The sequence below is a fragment of the Hippocampus comes genome, unplaced genomic scaffold (genome assembly GCF_001891065.2).
Source record: "Hippocampus comes isolate QL1 unplaced genomic scaffold, H_comes_QL1_v1.1 scaffold78, whole genome shotgun sequence".
NCBI lineage: Eukaryota > Metazoa > Chordata > Actinopteri > Syngnathiformes > Syngnathidae > Hippocampus > Hippocampus comes.
Window position 1 is genome coordinate 855,522 of NW_017805798.1, and position 18,324 is coordinate 873,845.

General features: G+C 48.1%; 2 protein-coding genes across 2 annotated transcripts; one reads left to right on the plus strand and one right to left on the minus strand.

Moving 5' to 3' along the window:
- Nucleotides 1-6: 6 nt before the first annotated feature.
- Nucleotides 7-4,880, minus strand: LOC109525260 (gelsolin-like). The gene is made up of 19 exons (XM_019885614.1): nt 4,790-4,880; nt 3,758-3,958; nt 3,526-3,680; nt 3,293-3,454; nt 3,160-3,219; nt 2,974-3,063; nt 2,814-2,903; nt 2,389-2,521; nt 2,224-2,312; nt 2,031-2,159; nt 1,878-1,964; nt 1,678-1,811; nt 1,520-1,610; nt 1,291-1,461; nt 871-1,045; nt 679-800; nt 515-592; nt 320-380; nt 7-258 (listed from the first exon to the last, which is right to left on the minus strand). The coding sequence occupies exons 2-19, from the start codon at nt 3,948-3,950 to the stop codon at nt 89-91; spliced, it is 2,190 nt and encodes a 729-aa protein (XP_019741173.1). The 5' UTR covers nt 3,951-3,958; nt 4,790-4,880; the 3' UTR covers nt 7-88.
- Nucleotides 4,881-5,101: 221 nt separating this feature from the next.
- On the plus strand, nt 5,102-14,303 carry LOC109525259 (dynamin-1-like). The gene is made up of 23 exons (XM_019885613.1): nt 5,102-5,472; nt 6,094-6,167; nt 7,146-7,295; nt 7,427-7,630; nt 7,718-7,816; nt 7,939-8,099; nt 8,203-8,345; nt 8,499-8,634; nt 8,905-8,972; nt 9,057-9,195; nt 9,316-9,402; nt 9,660-9,730; nt 10,183-10,234; nt 10,326-10,337; nt 10,404-10,517; nt 10,766-10,875; nt 10,978-11,089; nt 11,171-11,182; nt 11,543-11,710; nt 11,783-11,869; nt 11,949-12,103; nt 12,196-12,360; nt 13,220-14,303. The coding sequence occupies exons 1-23, from the start codon at nt 5,117-5,119 to the stop codon at nt 13,239-13,241; spliced, it is 2,697 nt and encodes an 898-aa protein (XP_019741172.1). The 5' UTR covers nt 5,102-5,116; the 3' UTR covers nt 13,242-14,303.
- The last annotated feature ends 4,021 nt before the right edge of the window (nt 14,304-18,324 follow it).

The window sequence follows — 18,324 nt, forward strand, 5'->3', positions numbered from 1 at the left end:
TTTCTCTCCCCCCCATCTGAGGCCACACAAAAAGATCTGCAGACAGGATTTATTCAAGGTGTTGAACAGAAAGTGATGCAGGGCGGGGTTAGGCGTGCAGCGCCTGCACGGCTCTCTGAAGGGGGTCCGTGGTCCAGTAGCCGTGGTCCCAGCCCAGGAACCAGCCCGTGAAGGTTGGCGGTTCGAATCCCTGTTTGACAGTCACCACGGGCGTACGCGGGTCTCTGTTGCCCGGGTCGCTCTCGATATACCTCGAAGCTGGAAGACAACAGCGGATCATTTCCCGCCCGCTCTCAGGACCACTTCTGCTTTGACTCACCTGAAACAAACGCATCCCTTTTCTCGTCCGCCTGAGAGTCCTTCCCAATCCATACAAAAACCTGGGGGGAAGTCAGCATTTGTTAGCAACGCGGAAAAGACCACGGAGGTCCAAAGTCTACGAGTGGCACAGTTGGAAGGAAGGTGCTGCCCGCTCCCAGGCAGCCACGGAAGACGAGGTGAAAGCGTGACTCACCTGCTCCCAGGCATCTAAGAGCATGACATCATCTGGGGCGAGGTCTTCCTGGGTCAGCTCACCAGAAACTTCCTCCATCTGAAGACAAGAACAGCAGACCCTGATGGCAGCAACCCTCAAACAAAAATATATCACCTTCAGCTTCCGACACGCCGTCGACTGACCAGAAAGGTTCCGGTCTTGTTGGAGCAGGCGAACAGACGAGGAGGATGAGCCTCCATTTGAGCTTCACATCGGGGAGACTCGCAGTAGTCCTGGCGGCCGCCCAGCGCTTCCCAGAAATCCCCTGAAAGCAAATTTGCCGCCATCTTCTGCTTACTGGTTCTCGTGGGGGGTGTGGGGGGGGCGCATCTCACCTTCCTCCCCTCCTTCATCCACCTGGACAGGTTTCTCCCTCAGGAGTTGGGCCAGATGTTGGGCCCCTTTGACTTCAGCCGAGCCGCTGCCGCGACCTTTCCACATCCAGCATCCCCAAGATGACACCAGCAGGAAGACGTCGCTGGAGTTCAAACTGGAGGACGACGCCCTCACCTGGCGGGCGCAACGGTCAAAACATTGAGATCTGCAGCTGTAACTAGTTGGACAGCATGTCTTCCCCCCGCCCCCCCCCCACCCCCAAGCGCCAAGTCACCGTCTTTCAGGTATTGCAATCACATGCAACCAACTGATGGTTACTCCGAAAGCGCTTTCGACATCCAACAAAAGGTTTTCCAAGTTTCTCTCAACTTGCAGCTGTCATTCAACGTTGGGTGGGATTATTTGACGCCCGTCCTCACCTCCACAGCTCGGGAGTCCCCGGCGACGTTGGCTCGAATCTGGAATAGGCGCAGACTGGCCGGTTGCGTTTGTCCCCGCCCTCTGGATGTCCCGCCCTTGTAGACCACCATTGGCTGGCCCCCAAACATGCTCATAAAGTGGGCGGGCTCTTTGCCCTGGACGACGCGCACCTGCGGACAAAAGTGGAGTGGGACGTGCGAAACCCGCCGCCGGACCGCACTTGCTCACCTGCACGGCCCCGCCTCCCAGTTCCTCATCCAGCTGAAGTGCCAAAATGGCCGAGGCGGCGAGCTCGTCCTGACTCGATTCTGCTCCTTGCCTGGGTGACGGCGATGCGTTCAAAGTGCGCCAGAAGAAGCACCGGCGGTCTTTTCCGATCATCTTACCAAATGTAGATGATGCTGCCGTCTCGCTCTTTGTGATGGTACCGGTAGAGAATGATGTAACTGTCTCCGCCCCAAAACTGGCCAACCACCGACGAGTCCACTGGCACTTTGTCTTGCCCCTCCACCCGCCACACCTGCACGCACGCACGCACACGCATTCCAGGACAGCCAGACGGGCACGCGAGCGTCTCTGACCGCACCTGCTTGTCGCCGTCTCCCGCATCAAACATCCCGTGCTGGGCCGCCATGGCTTCCGATTGGTGGAGAGACGCCACGTCAAACGGGACCTGTCCAATCAGAAAGTAGCCCAACCCTGTCAAAGCCATCAGGAGGAGAAGAAAAGCTCTGCGCACCTTTTCAATCCTGGCGATTTGATTGGACACGTAGGCCGTTCCCATGCCAACCACGTCATCGGGATGGCGCCAGTCCTCAAAGAATTGCGTGAAGAGCGGCGTCTCCCCGTGCTCTGGAAGAACCTCCACCTGAAGGGGCGGCGTTTAGTTCTACACAACATCCAGCCAACTATGTATATATGTGTGTGTTTACCTGAGTGTGTGTTGGGTAATTCATTTTATGGATAAACTGCTCGGAAAGCTTGAGGACAGCACGGCGCTCCTCCGCGTTCGCGTCCTTCCCTGCGCGAGCACGCATGCATATACTTAAAACACAAATGCGCGCCGGTTTTTGAAATTGCGAGAGACTCGTGACAACCTTTCCACACGTAAATGCGTCCGTTGCTTCCGTTGTCCAGGATGAAACAGTCGCTGGACAGCAAAGCATTCTGGGAGAAGGGACTACGTTGGGCCACCACGGCCACATCCAGGTTGCCATCTGCATTCGACACCTGAGGAGCAACATATGGAACCCCCCCCCCCCGTACCCCCAGTCACAATGAAAGCCTTCTTACCAGAGATAAAGATGTATCGCAAATATTGATTATTCTATTACTAATTTTTGCTCTATGGAGAAGCATTTTGTATGCACTGGTGATTGTTTTAAAGCGGGCTAGAAATACATTTGAGGTGACTAAAATTCTTGCAGACATCTCTACTTAAGCCTACTTTAAGCGCGGCCAAATATAAGAACGATCACTCCGATATTTAACATCTTCCTCTCCATAGTACGCCGTGTCTTACCTTGTAAAGCTTTGCCAGATTCCTGTTGCAGGCGTCCATCTTGATGTCGTTCGATTGGGCTTCCGGAAGCTCGGGTTTGTCCCCCAGGACCTCAACACAAAAGGTCAGAAGCATTCCGACTCGCAGTGTGACAAAAAAACAACAGGACAGCGCTTCTCACCTCCATCATCTTTCCATGTTCCGAGCCGTCGTCGCAGATCAGCAACGAGGCCCGCCCACAACGCTCATTGTCACGGATACCCTTGGACACCTGTCACTCAAACAACGGAGTCCCGCCCACATCATCATAGGATCCTCGTCTCTTCCTGATGACATCGCGAGCCACCACAATGACATCACTACTCACCATAGTGGCCTTCAGTTTCTCAAAGTGGTTACTATGGCAACCAGACCACTGGATGATCTCCTGGTGGGACGAGGAGATTTTTTTTTTAAAGAGCCTGCATGCCTGCCAGCCAAACGACCAACTTCCTTCTCACCTTCCCCAGGTCAAGTATGAAGGTGTCCCCCCTGTTAAAACTCTCCCAGCTGAGGCGGACTTCGGTAGCCCTGACAACGTGTCGCCCTTTGACCTGCAGCAGTCTCCTGATGTCCGTGTCGTTTGTCTCCACGTGTTGGAATCCCGAGGCCACGCCCCCTGCCTGTGATACATCATGCCAACCTTACCAGAACATCTCCTTTATCGTCACGGTAACCACTCTGCTCCACTTACCAAGTACTTTAGTCCCGATTTGAAGTATCCCACAAACGCGGTGGATTCGTGACCCTGGACTTCACGGTATTGGACTGGCTCACCCCGCAGGAAGTCATCCATCTGGACCGTTAAGATAGCAGCCGCCCCAGCTTCGTCCTGGGAACATTCCTCGCCTATCCGGGCCCAATCAGACAGCAAAGGCATGAGCTGCGCTCCGATCGCTTTGCCAGTATGGCACCTATGACGGCACCTTGCCAGTAGTGCAGTCGGTACTGCAGGGGGCGCCCTGGGCATTTGATGGTGTTGAGAACCATGTATGCATCCCCGCAGTAGAAGGAGCCGTGAAGACTCTCGGGAACGGGAACAGGCTCCATGCACTCCACCCTCCACACCTGGAGACCGGCTCGAAGACCTGCCAGCTCGAACTCTGGGTGGAATGCCATCGTGTCACCTGCAAGGGCGGGTGGGGCAGCCGCTCATTTTGAAAAACATTACAGAAACACCGGATGCACTGAACAACACAGTTGCTGCAAGATGAAATGAGTTGCAGCACAGGGTGCCCGCGAAGCGCCGCCACCCATTACTCAGGGCTCAGACTGTCCAGAAAGACCCAAATTGGACTCAGGGAGCACCCGGGGAGACTTTAAGTTGAGCTGGTCCGACAACTTGGCCTCCCAGACTCCATGCCACATGTGTGCTAGGCAAGTGCTACACAATGGTAACATTCAAATATCCAACGTTTGACACGAGCAGGCCGCCATGTTGCATCTGAGCAGCGGAAAAAACTAGAGCTTTCAAAATTACGCAACACGCGGCTGTCGAACATTGTTCACAACAGTCGTGGTGCATTATTTAATAAAGATGTATTGTGGCGTGAAACATGATCAAGCTTCATACAATGAAACTTGATCATTTTTTTTATTTATTCATCTAGTAACGTGACACACGGACAATGAACGTGACCACGCCTCTCGCAAGCACATACAAAAGGTGAAATGCACACGCACACGCTCAAAGTCAAACATGGGCACAACAATGGCGTGTTGAAGCACACGAGATGCCACACGGGGCTTTTCTAAAGTTTCACCCCACTGATTCATAATGCACATCACATGCATGCTCCCAACGCATTTTCGGTAATTAGTCGAAAAGGGGGGTCGGGGTGTGGGGTGCGCCTCGTTGCCCGCGCCCTCTGCACACCCCTGGCATACAAACACGAAAACAACTAACTACACGCACACAAAATGAAGGCTGAGATAAAAGCACTAGCCTGGAAACTTACGTGCAGGATGTTCTTCAGCCTGAGCCTTGAAAGTGAAGAGACGACGGCGAGGCCCCCCGTCATTTAAATAGTGGGGGGTGGGGCCACGAGTGAGACAGTGAATATTCACGCGCACCTGCAGCTGATTGATGACGTCCTCTCTTCGTCAGCTTTTCTCCAACACACCTGAAACATCAGTCTTTCACAGTAAAAGTATATTTTTCAGCTCATTTGGCCTTTCTGATGATGTTTCCTGTTTTAACTCCAAAGCGATTTCACCATTTGACTAGTCAACTAGAAAATCAAAACGCTCCATGACAGACGTTTGTTTTGAAAGATACTGGCCGGATGTGCAAAGGCGCGGGTTGGCGCGGGGATGAGCTGAAGGTCATTGCATCTCAGCTCAGAGTCCGAACAGCCGTCGCGTTGCGTGACGACGACGACGAGGAGGAGGAGGAGGAGGAGGAGGGGGGGGGGGCTCGAGGAGGAGGAGAGGCAGCAGCAGCACGCAGGCAGGCACGCAGGAGGCGTCCGGACGACAAGATGGGCAACCGCGGCATGGAAGACTTGATCCCACTGGTCAACCGGCTGCAGGACGCGTTCGCGGCCATCGGCCAGAACGCCAGTTTGGACCTCCCTCAGATCGCCGTGGTGGGCGGCCAGAGCGCTGGCAAGAGTTCCGTTCTGGAGAATTTCGTGGGCAAGTAAGTCCATCTTTGCTGCCGCAGAGCCCAACCGAACCGCACTCAGCTGCTGGATGCGCACAGGGCATTCCGTCAGCCTTCTGAATACACGACTGCAATCAAACAGAATGATTCGCGTCGGTTATATCATAACAGGAGCCTCTTAGTCATTCATCTTCATCGACTATATCTTTGGATTCGATGAATTCTGGAAAATATATTTCATTATTATTACTCTTGATTGAGAATGAGTGTTGAGGATGTTTTTTTTTCCTGCTCTTTAACTGTTCACAGGGATGGCGCTATACCGGGGCTGGGGGTGGGGAGGGGGGGGGCTGTCAAAAATCTGCGTCGCCCTACTTAAACCCCTCCAAAAAAACATTTTATTTTGTATTCTTAATAACATTTATACATTATTTTCTCAGCTCCCATATGATATCGGTCGAGCCCCCCTTTTAGCCCCAGGGGAGAAAAAAAAAATCCTGGAGCCTTCCCTGATTGTTCATGAATCATGACATCAACCAACCAACAACTATACCGTGTCGTTGTGTCGAAAGGTTCGGGGTGTCGCATTTGACATGAAAATGCTTCACATGTAATATGATGATGATCATACTCATGATACTTAACGTTTCCCACCAGAGATTTCCTCCCGCGCGGGTCTGGCATTGTCACTCGGCGCCCCCTAGTGCTGCAACTCATCAACTGCCCAACAGGTGAGAGGCTTCTTCTTGGACCGCATTTTAAGTGAAGTAGTGGACGGCAAGTCTGCTTCACGTTTCCAAGGTAGAATCTGGAGCCCCCATTTATCAAGTGTGCCTAAAGCCTGCGTACGAACATTCTAGCGTAAAGGATGAGATTTAATCCTTTTAGGTTTGTGTGAGTGTGCCGTAAATCGTGGGCATGACATTTGTTTTAAGTTGTGTAAGCTTTTGTTCAATTGTTAATTATTATCATTTTATGTTTGAGCATTACAGTATAGTCTTTCATGTTACGGTTACCCAAATTATATTGTCTTTAATAATTTCTTAAACATGTTTATGTTGAGAGCGTCTGATTGGCTAAAGGAAAGCAGGAAGTGTTGTAGTAGCCGGAAGAAGGTGTTTTCTCTTGTTAGTACTGCGCGGAGCAGACGTTGAAAAATAAAAGCTGCGTTCTAACGAAGTCCATCTCTCCTTTTGCCCATTCTTTACGTAGAGCCATCCATTCGAAAACTACGAAGCCTTCAACTCACAGTTGCATTAAGAATATCAATAAAAAGTATTAATTTGCTGATAGCCACAGAAAACCTGATGTAGGGGAGCCTCAAGTAAAACATGCTCTGGTCCAGAAAGTAAACCCTGCCAGTTTTGTTGTCTTGTGCCGATTTATTTATTTACTTATTTACAGGTTTAAATGGACAAGAGTTGGAATGTGCATATGAATTTTGGTGGACATTAGTCAGATCAGACGTTGAGCAGGGTTTAAGTTTTGACTCCGGAGACAGCTAACAAGCTAACAGGCGTCAATCGTGTGACGATGTTTGTTAACATGTGCCATGACTTTTGTCGAAAAGAGATGGACCCGACAGTGAACTGCATGATGATACGCATCTGAACACCCCCCCGAACCAATCAAGCGTACTGGGTGTCTACTTCATGTCCACTCCGGTATGCGTGCGGCTAATAACGCCGATGACGTCGTCATTTCGTCAGAATATGCCGAATTCCTGCACTGCAAAGGAAAAAAGTTCACGGACTTCGAGGAAGTTCGTCAGGAAATCGAAGCGGAAACGGATCGAGTGACGGGACAAAACAAAGGAATCAGTCCGGTTCCCATCAACCTACGGGTCTTCTCGCCCAACGGTAACACACACACACACACACACACACACACACACACACACACACACACACACACACACACACACACACACACACACACACACACATACAGGAGAGTGTTGACACGTTTTACGTGTTTGTGTCGCACTCAGTGTTGAACCTGACGCTGGTCGATCTTCCCGGGATGACCAAGGTCCCGGTGGGCGACCAGCCGGCGGACATCGAGCAGCAGATTCGAGACATGCTCATGCAGTTTGTCACCAAGGACAACTGCCTCCTATTGGCCGTTTCTCCCGCCAACTCCGACCTCGCCAACTCCGACGCGCTTAAGGTGGCCAAGGAGGTGGACCCCCAAGGTGGCCCAAGGCCCGCCCTATCCTCGTCTTACACGTCTTGTACTTCCACGCGTACCAACGCTTGATTTTCTGTGTGCACGCGCACAGGTCTCCGAACCATCGGTGTGATCACCAAACTCGACCTGATGGACGAAGGAACCGATGCCAGAGACATCCTGGAGAACAAACTGCTGCCGCTTCGCAGAGGTACGACAACCAAAACCTGGCTTGTCCTTGAGCGCTAGACACCCCGGTGTCGTTCAAAGTATTATGTTGCGTTGAGGACTTGTGAAGGTCTTGCGAGCTCTTTCCCAACCCGGCCCGGTCAGGTTACGTCGGCGTGGTCAACCGCAGTCAGAAAGACATTGACGGCCGGAAGGACATCACGGCGGCGTTGCAGGCCGAGAGGAAGTTCTTCCTGTCCCACGCGTCCTACCGACACCTGGCCGAGCGCATGGGAACCGCCTACCTGCAGAAGGTTCTCAACCAGGTCCGTGCGCACGCGTGCCCCCCCCCCCCCAACTCTCCCTTGCTCCTCTCTCTTCTGTCTTGGCATTTGACTTGACGTTATGCTTTGGGCTGTGTCACCACAGCAACTAACCAATCACATCCGAGACACGCTGCCCGCCTTACGCAGCAAACTTCAGAAGCAGCTGCTGGACATCGAGAAGGAAGTCGCGGAGTACAAGAACTTCAATCCGGACGATCCCTCTCGCAAAACCAAAGCCTTGCTGCAGTCAGTGCACGCACGCACGCACACACGCACATGGTCACTCGGCAAGGTCGCCACTGGGCCGTCTGGACCATCCACACTTAAAGATTGATTATGTGTGTGTGTGTGTGTGTGTGTGTGTGTGTGTGTGTGTGTGTGTGTGTGTGTTTTGTTCAGGATGGTGCAGCAGTTTGCGGTGGACTTTGAGAAGCGAATCGAAGGTTGCGGGGATCAGGTGGACACCAGCGAGCTCTCGGGAGGAGCCAAGATCAATCGCATCTTTCACGAGCGCTTCCCCTTTGAGCTCGTCAAAGTAAACACACACACGCTCGCGCACGTCAAGAACGGACCGGAACGGTTTGATTGGCGTTGGGACGTGTACGGCTCCATTTCAAGTGACCGCACGTCGGTGCAAAAAGAAATGCAGAAATCAGCAAAACTATGATCAACAAAAACTATTCAATTCTTGTGGAGTCAAATTGCACAAATCCTTAATTTAGCATTAGCAGCATTAGCCACTTGGTGCCATTGTTGTTCCGTACATATCGAAGTCTCGACTGTACGCGTGTGCCTGTTTGTACAGTTGGAGAGTGATGAGAAGACTCTCCGCAAAGAGATCAGCTATGCCATCAAGAACATTCACGGCATCAGGTGACATTGTGTCATCCGCGCGGGCATCGTCCAGTGCCTGCGTGAGCATCTCTGTCTCATCGTCGTGTGTTTGTGTGTGCTCAGGACAGGTCTGTTCACACCCGACATGGCCTTTGAGACCATCGTCAAGCGTCAGATGAGCCAAATTAAAGAACCTTGTCATAAGTGCATCGACTTGGTCATCAACGAGCTCGTCAACACTGTCAGACTTTGCGCCCTCAAGGTAACTCTTCTACTTGTACTACCTCAGCACGTTACTGTTACGACACGTTACTGTTACTGCTCCATTTATCATCGCATCACACGTCTGGTCAGCGTAGATGCTAACATGTGTTTGTTCCAGTTGGCCCAGTACCCGTTGCTGCGAGAAGAGATGGAAAGAATCGTCACTCAGCACATCCGAGACAGAGAAAGTCGCACAAAAGAGCAGGTGTCTGTCTCCTCGTCCGTCTGTCGAATCACGTGTTTTTACCGCGTGTCGTAGCCCTTCGTCACAAAAGAGTCTCAGGGCACGAATATTACGCCTGCTGCGGCTTTAGTTGTGGGGCCACGATGGCCGCGGTCCAACAATTTTTGGAAGTCGTGGTCAAATAAGTCAGTCTTGATCCAGCTTTACCAGTCTCTGTCCTTGTGTGTGTGTGTGTGTGTGTGTGTGTGTGTGTGTGTGTGTGTGTGTGCGTACGTCAGGTCCTGCTGCTGGTGGACATTGAGTTGGCATACATCAACACAAACCACGAAGACTTCATTGGTTTTGCAAAGTAAGGGCAAAGAAACAAAGCTTTGTGGAGGAGGGGAACCGCAATCTTTTTACGTTCGATATCAATTGAAACCCGCTTGAAACATGTAACGCGGGACGGCGGGGTGACCGGTTAGCGTGTCCGCTTCACAGTGCACAGGTCGTGGGTTCGAATCCGGGACCGGACTTCCTGTGTGGAGTTTGCATGTCCTCCCATTCCGTGCCTGCGTGGGTTTTCTCCGGGTATTCCGGTTTCCTCCCACATTCCCAAAACATGCATGGCAGGTCAAGGGAACACTCTTAAGATGTCCCTTGGTGTGATTGCAAACGGTTGTTCATCGACGTGTGCCCCGTGGTTGGTTGGCAACCCGTTCAGGGTCTGCCCCGCCCACTGCCCGAAGTCACCGTGGAAAAAAGATGTCATCGGCAAAATCGAAATTGCTCAATGGGTCCCCGTCGTATTTGCTCCCTTAGTGCTCAGCAGAAGAGCAGTCAGATGAGCAAGAAGAAGGCGAGCGGCAATCAGGTGAACTCGATCACGTGACCTGCATATATGCCGGCTGGCGTATTTTGGTGCATTCACTCATTCTTCTCTCTGGTTGGCTTCCGGTTGTCAGGATGAAATCATGGTGAGTGAGTCGGTCTGCCGATGTGTGGGCGCTCTTGCTGAGCCCTTGACTCACTTTTGCTGACAGGTGATCCGCAAAGGCTGGCTGACCATCAATAACATCGGCATCATGAAGGGCGGAGCCAAAGAGTACTGGTTTGTTTTGACCGCAGAGAATTTGTCCTGGTACAAAGACGACGAGGTAAGACGCTCGTGCAAGTTCACGTCCCCTTAGCACACGACATACAGCGAGAAATTGTGCAGTACATCTTCAGAATTGTTACCCGAGCTTATCGGGGAATTCAAGTCAACACTTTTGGTCATATAATCCAAAAAAAAAAAAAATGGTGTTAGGGGGGAGCACGGCCATTTTGTCCTGTACCGTTCTTTACCACTGACTGAAATCGCCGTCAATCGCCGCTTTGATGATGGCTCTACTGCCTCCTGCAGGAGAAGGACAAGAAGTACATGCTGACAGTTGATCACTTGAAACTCAAAGACATCGAGAAGAGTTTCATGTCCAGCAAGCACATTTTTGCTCTCTTCAACACTGAGCACAGGTACGAGATACGCATTTATGGATGTATTTGTCTGCATATAATCGAAAGTACGTACGTAAGCACGCATGTTTTTTTTTTTTTTTGTTGTTTTTTTTTTTTAAGGAACGTGTACAAGGATTACCGTCAGCTGGAGTTGGCCAGTGAGTCTCAGGAGGAGGTGGACAGTTGGAAGGCGTCTTTCCTACGCGCGGGAGTGTACCCCGAACGCAGCGTGGTACTCCTCATTAGCGCCTCATGATGATGATGATGATGTTGATCATCTTTTCACTGTGAAATTTGCTTTGTTCCCCTACAGGATAAAGAAAAGGTGAGTCAGATGAAAACAACTTGAGAATCAGGAGTGCAAATAAGGATGTCGGTGTGGTTTTCTTTGGAGCACCGCAGATCGTGATGTGGAAAAAAGATCCTCACACCGTCGTATTTTTACAACTCCACTCAACTCCGCTGTATTTATATCGCACTGTAAAACAACCAATGCTGCATACAAAGTTTTGTAGATGGAATAGAAAATAACTATTCAATAAGGCCGCAAAAAATGAATAAATAAAATTTTTAAAAAATCTTTATGTTAAATGCAGTATTATAATGAGCGTGTGTGTGTGTGTGTGTGTGTGTGTGTGTGTGTGTGTGTGTGTGTGTGTGTGTGTGTGTGTGTGTGCGGTTGAAGGTGGAGGCGGAGGACTCCAGCGGCGACGGGCAAATCCACAGCGTGGATCCTCAGCTGGAGAGGCAGGTGGAGATCGTTCGGAGCCTGGTGGACTCTTACCTGTCAATCATCCATCGCACCATCAGGGACCTCGTCCCCAAGACCATCATGCACCTTATGGTCAACAATGTATGACGCGCCTTGGCGGGCAAACGCACGGAGGAAGTGATGTCACAGCCGATGTCTTTGATTGCTCTTCAGACCAAGGACTTCATCCACGCCGACCTGCTGGCTCAGCTTTACTCGTGTACCGACCAAAATACTCTGATGGAGGAATCCCAGGAGCAGGTAGAGCCACCTCCACCGCCGTCTCGCCGCGCGTCGCCGCGCACGCCCTCGACTCCCTCCTTGCGTCCGGACGTGTCAGGCTCAGCGCCGCGACGACATGTTGAGGATGTACCACGCTTTGCGAGAAGGACTCAACATCATCGGCGACATCAGCACGTCCACCGTCACCACCTCCATGCCGCCGCCCGTGGATGACTCGTGGCTGCAGGTGACGGGGATGCCGTCAGGCCGCAGGTACGCCGCCGGAAACAAACGTCACTTGTCCGTTAGGTCGGAATAAGCCTCCCGTGGAGAAATCAAGTTGAAGCAAATAAATGCCACGCCAGGTCCCCGATGTCCAGTCCGACGCCGCAACGCCGAGCCCCGCCCGGCCCCCTTCGCCCAGGGGCCCGCGCGCCACCCGGCCCCCCCTCTCGTCCGGCTGTGTCACCTGACCCCGGACCGTCCGTACCGTCTCGTCCCAACAGAGCGCCGCCGCCTGGAGTTCCCAGGTAATCGCGCAATCTCGTGAGATGGTTGTCGTCCACGGCTGGAACGACGGCAAGGGAAATTCAGCCGCGTTGCGCATTTCATACACAAGGCAACTCGATGCGCTCGGCAAAGTTTGTCTTTTGCGCTTCATCGAAACACATTGAATCGCAGAACGGAGACCCAACCGCCGAGACGTCCCAAAAAGCTTCCCTGGGCTGGACGCGCTCGCGTCGCTCAAGTCACTTACGACGGGAAGTCGGAGGTTGAGGCAAAGTCTGCGTGTGACGTAGACAGACGCGACTCAACACGTTCCAAAATCGCTCCCAAGTCAGTCATTAAAGACGCCGTGGCGGCGAGTCAGCTTACGCTCCCGACAAGCATCGTTTTTCATGAACGGACGAAGAGAAAAGACAAAGAAGCCATGCTAACTGCTAAGCTAAGGTTGCCTTATAATCATGAAACATAAGAAATGTTTTTTTTTTTTTTTTTTTTTACTGACTTCTGATTTCAAAAGTAGTTATCCATCAATTTGTTGTGTTTGTGAGCAGAATGACAACCTGGCCCGTGACAAAAATGACTCTGACACCCCTGGTTTAAAGCGATGGATCTTTGAATACAAACGGTGGAGCATTACATGTAGATGGTGCATGGATTAAAACAGGTTCTTTTGAGGAGAGCTGCAGCTTTACTGATCTTATGACCATCTGTCTATCTGTATTCCACTGCCTCCTGCTGTCTAAGGCTCTCTCTCTCACACACACACACACACACACACACACACACACACACACACACACACACACACCACAAGCGGTGCCGTCACAAAGATGTCAATGCAACAAGAAGAGCCTCTCCAAAAATCACATGTGCTTGGTTTAGAATCTCCATCAGTGATCAGTGAGGATCCACCGGCGAGATCTCGGTCCAGCCTGCGACCCCGCCCTCGACTGATGACCTGCGGTCCACGCATCCCCGCCCACTCGTATGAGGTTTTGTGTCACTGTGTTGTAGTTTGGTGACAGCGACGTCATATTATCACGTGAGTGTTCCCATTTGGATTTTTTTTTTCTTTTTGTGTACGTAAGTCAAAAGATTGAAAGAAAAGGGCCAGCAGAAGGTCCAACTTGGCTCGCTATTTGGCGAGCCGAGTAACTTAACGAGCTAGATAAGTAGAATTAGTCAATTTTTTTTTTTTTTTCCTCTTGAGTCAAGATGAGAAAATGTTCATCTTTACAATGTAAAGTTTGGCTTTTGTTTGGAATGAAGGATTATTCGTTCATCCGAATTTATGGTGTGATTTATTTATATGCTTAAGTTATTTCTGATCAAGGTAGCAGTTTAGTCACCAACATATTTAATAAAGAAGCACACAGAGACGTAATGCAGAGAGTTTGCATATATTCCTTTTTTTTTTAATTTAATTTTTTTTAAGCTTCTGCCAAACTCAAGTTCAGTAAAGCCATTAATGATGAATCAATATCATAAACTGATTTCAAAGACTTTCTATGTACAGTAGATGTATGCACTATATTCTGAAATTGTCTATCCAAAAGCACGTGGGCGATGATGTTGATGATGATGATGATGACGCCAGAGATTCGACAGACGACAGACACATTTTATCAATGAAAACGGATCGCTATGTAGAATTACTGTCTTTGACTGTAGTACGTTTGTCATTTAATGTTATTCATGCAGCAATGCATCAGCATGCACTTGACGTGTTTGTAGCTGTGACATGTCGTGTTACGTCGTAAAGTGACGTCAGAGTGCACTTCGTAACCAGTCGCGTGTTCAAGTGTGTAATTCCGATTCAATGGTGACACCTCAAGTAGCGCGCGTGTGTGTGTGTGTGTGTGTGTGTGTGTGTGTGTGTGTGTCGTGGGGGGGGGGTAATTATGCAGTCGGGTGATTGTCACGTGACCCCCACAAAATGAGTACATTATTAAAAGATTAAATCCTGTATGTGTGATTTGAATCTTCTGTTGGACACGTCTTCTTTATGTCCTGCCAACTCGGGACGCTAAATAGTCGATGTGCATCGATTTTAAATGCACTGGATCCTTTCTTTTGGAAATTAGCAGCTCAGCTCATCGCAGCGCCAGCTCCCATCTATTGTTTCCTGTCAAAGTTTCTGCGTTTCCGCTGGACTGGAAAATCTGCTGCAGTCACACCGCTTTTCAAAGATCGTGATAACCTTAACCTGAACTGCGACAAAGCCCATCTCCATTCTAACTTGCCGCTCTAAAACTTCCCAGAGGCTGGTCAATAAAAACTCTCACTTACCATTTTGAAATTTGCAGTGACCCTATTCAAGTCTGACTTGATATCCGGTCACAGTTGCTGGTCTCCCATCATACGTTGTCAGTTGTTCCCTCTGATTTTGGAATCGTAGAGTTCAAGTTAGGATTAGGTTTTAGGGCAGGGGTCGGCGACCTGCGGCTCTTTCATTCTTATGTTACGGCTCTGCGTGGCTTGGGAAAATAAATGATAAATATCCGATGAAAGTGTATCTTATTTGTCTCACAAACGTGAATCACTTCTGTTCTGTTCCCTGACTGTACACTAGGGGGCGGTGTTGGTTGCTATAAAAATACTATTGAAATGAAAAAGGAAGGAGAAGTAATGACAGCTATAGTGAGTAGTTGTACGAATTAGTGTCGAGCTGTTCATAGCCTGATAAGAAAATACAGTGTTTGGCTACACGTTATTTTGCATCCCGACACCAAAACTTCTTTTTTTTCGGACCTTGTGGAATTTCGGTGGTGAGCCTTTGCATTCGCATTCTTCAGAGAAGTTGGCGAGCACTTGACGTGTCACCAAGCAGATTTGACAGGCGGCCTGCGCGGGAAGCCAAGCGACACGAAAACTGCACAATATCTTAAAAGTATTTGATTTGTGTTTGTTCGTTTGTTTAGTTGTAGTTGTAAATTGTAAGAATATTGTGATCTGGAAATATTAAAATAAAATGATATACAGTATTACAGTATTTTCCGTCGCTCAAAATACGCAAATATGCGTCACACTCTCCGACAGTTAGGGTTTCAAAATAAGGTTAAGGTTTGAAAGTAACGTTTTAAACTAAAGTGAGGCCATCAAAGTAGAGTTGTAAATAAAGGTTAGTGTTTCAAAGTATAGTTTAAAATTGGGGTTTCGATTTCAAAATAGAGTCTTAAACTCGGTTTAGGGTATTAAACTAGGGTTGGGGTTTCAAAGTAGGGTTTTTAAATTAATGTTGGGGTTTCAAAGTAGAGTAGGGTTCTAGAGTTTTAGCTTAGTGTTTCAAACTAGGGCAGAGGGTGGGCAATTGCAGTCCTGGAGGGTTGCTGTCCTGCATGTTTTCCAAGTCGCCCTGTTGCAAAACACCCTATTCAATATCAGGCTTCGCAGAGCTTGCTGATGATCTGATCATTTGAATCTGGTACTTTGCAACAGGAAGAGATGGAAAACATGCAGGATAGCCGCCCTCCAGGACTGCAATTTCCCACCCCTGAACTCGGGCTCGGGTTTTAAATCTGCTTTTAATAAAGTGTAGGTGTTACGTCAGCATTTATTGGATCGATGCTCATGCTACTGTGTGATTTTCTGTGCGTTGTCCTTCATTGACTAGACAATGACCCAGATAGTGATACACACGCACATGAACACACATTGCACATTTGTTTGCATTGATGTAAGTGTGCAGAGCAAAAGGTTACTCGTCCAGCCGCTCACGATTGCATCACAGGCTGCTCTCAGAAGTGCACAACAGGACACCTTTCCACTCATTTCTGTTTTTTTTTGGACTCTTCCACAAGTGTAGAAACAAGAGAGGTCAAAACTTCTGTTCACATAAAAATGTTAAAACTAACTCAAGGTACACCTCACACGTTTTTTTTTTTTTTAAAGAACTTTATTTTTATATATTTTCCTTCAACTCAATGGTCGTGCTGTGGTTGCATAGATTTTCTATACAGCAGCAGTTTTTTGAGGTCGTTGACTTGTTGTTGCTTAATAAAAGGAAAACAAAAAACAGTTGCTCACGCGGAAAGAGAAGTAGAAAACTCAGCAAAAAAAAAAAAAGAAGACAACGCAACAATGATAGGCCACAAAAAGACAGTCAGTCAAAGATGGTGCTCTGAAGAATGAACACGCTAAGATTTTATTTATCTTATTTTGATCTATAAATAAAACAAATTAGTTTTGGAATTAGAACCACACAAAATACCCTTTGTTTACATTAGCATGCAATCGATATTTCATTAAAGATTCACGGCTGGGACATATTATTTCTCTCCTTTTTAAAATTGTTGAAGGGAGCATTTCCGGCAGACGCGTCGGGGGTGTTTGCAAAGGCGTGGGTCGTGGCTTCTTCCAGGGGAGCGTCAGTTCGAAACTTGTCGTGGAGTCGTCACAAGGAGCACTTACTGTGTGTCGCAAGTCCTGACTGGGTTAAAAAAAAAATGAAGGAAGCTCATAAAACATAAATCACAGGATTCCAGTCTCGTGATGACTGGACAGCAGGGTCAATGACCTTTTTGAAACCGAAAGCTTCCTCTTGGCGACGGCTTCATGCAAAGAGCTGCCACTTTAATACACGTTCCTGAAATGGCACATGTGCTCAAAATATCTTTATGTCAAGCCAGAAGGGACAAGAGAACAACAACAGTCGTATCAACGACTGTAAGCGTGTGATTTGTTTTGTGTTTACATTTTGAATTGACGACTTGTACAATATTTCCCGACAATCCCAATTCGTCATCACTCGTGAGCTTTCCCTAGAACAGGCTGTGGAAACTCAGGAGGAGCGTGTTCCCGCCATTGTAAAAAAAAAAAAAAAAACATTTAACATCCTGTAATTTACTATCACCCCAGCCAAAATACCAATATCCAGTAACCCAAAAAAAATCAAAGAAAATAATTACCCCAAAAAATATTTCCATATTTGACTCATGTCGAAGTAAAAATTGATGCAAATAAAGTAGATCAAAAAGTGAATACAAGTTGCACACTGACAAAAATATACGGAAAAAAACAATCACATGAAGTGCAGATTAATAATTAAAAAAATATATCTACCAAAATGAAATAAATTTAGGTTGGTTTATAAGATCTTTAAAATTATAGTGCTAATTTTTACATTGTGTCTTAAACACTGAAGGAAGTTTTTAACAAATGTGCATTATAAATCTGTTTAAAAAAAAAAAAAAAAGAAGAGCAGCAGGCCACTTTGCACTTGAAAGCAAGTTTTATTTTCTTGTAAATACACTAGAAATGTTTACAAAAGCACTGTAAGAAAGGTGTGTGCAGTGGAAATTATCAAAACTAAAAAGAAGTAGTAATTGGAATTTTTTTTTTTTTTGCACCTCTCATGACAAGGGGGAGATTGTCATTCGGAAAAAACAAAAACAACAACCGTCAAACCAGTGTGTCGTCGTCATCGTCGTGGTCGAAGGGTGTGTGGTGCGGGACCCCGAGTACGTTTATGGCACAACTGCTGAAAAGTGAGGATGAGGAAGAGGAGGGGGGTGGGGGGGCGTCATTCATCTTATTGGGCACATTAAGATAATCAGCCTGGCCATTCAAGCCCTCCAGTTTGACAATGTTAGCATGCCACGTTAGCATCAGCTACATCTTTTTTTTTTTTTGTCACTTTCTTGTTTCAACTTCAAATAAACTGAAATCAGCTTGGACCCAAACGCTGCTTGACAAAATTTTAAACTTAAACACACACACAGACACGCAACAATTTCAGAGGAAAAAAACAAACAAACATAAATACATGGCCCTGTTATTTAAAAAAAAAGGACAATTCCAGGAGGAAAAAAGCCACATCATAAATACATGGCCCTGTTATTAAAAAAAAAAAAAACTCATTTGTACACACGACTTGATATTGCTTTTATCTTACATCATCATCATCATATGATAATAACAATAATACTGAGATTCCATGCCAAAGTATTCCTTTTTTTGGCCTTTATGTCAAGGAGGCACAGCAGCAA

Coding starts and splice junctions, on each gene's coding strand:
- LOC109525260 (XM_019885614.1), bottom strand. CDS start 3,950: ATGGCATTCCACCCAGAGTTCGAGCTGGCAGGTCTTCGAGCCGGTCTC. Junction 3,220..3,292: donor TCATACTTGACCTGGGGAAG/GTGAGAAGGAAG, acceptor TCGTCCCACCAG/GAGATCATCCAGTGGTCTGG. Junction 1,812..1,877: donor CGGGAGACGGCGACAAGCAG/GTGCGGTCAGAG, acceptor GCGTGCGTGCAG/GTGTGGCGGGTGGAGGGGCA.
- LOC109525259 (XM_019885613.1), top strand. CDS start 5,117: ATGTGCAAAGGCGCGGGTTGGCGCGGGGATGAGCTGAAGGTCATTGCA. Junction 8,973..9,056: donor AAGAACATTCACGGCATCAG/GTGACATTGTGT, acceptor GTGTGTGCTCAG/GACAGGTCTGTTCACACCCG. Junction 12,361..13,219: donor CCGCCGCCTGGAGTTCCCAG/GTAATCGCGCAA, acceptor TGCTTGGTTTAG/AATCTCCATCAGTGATCAGT.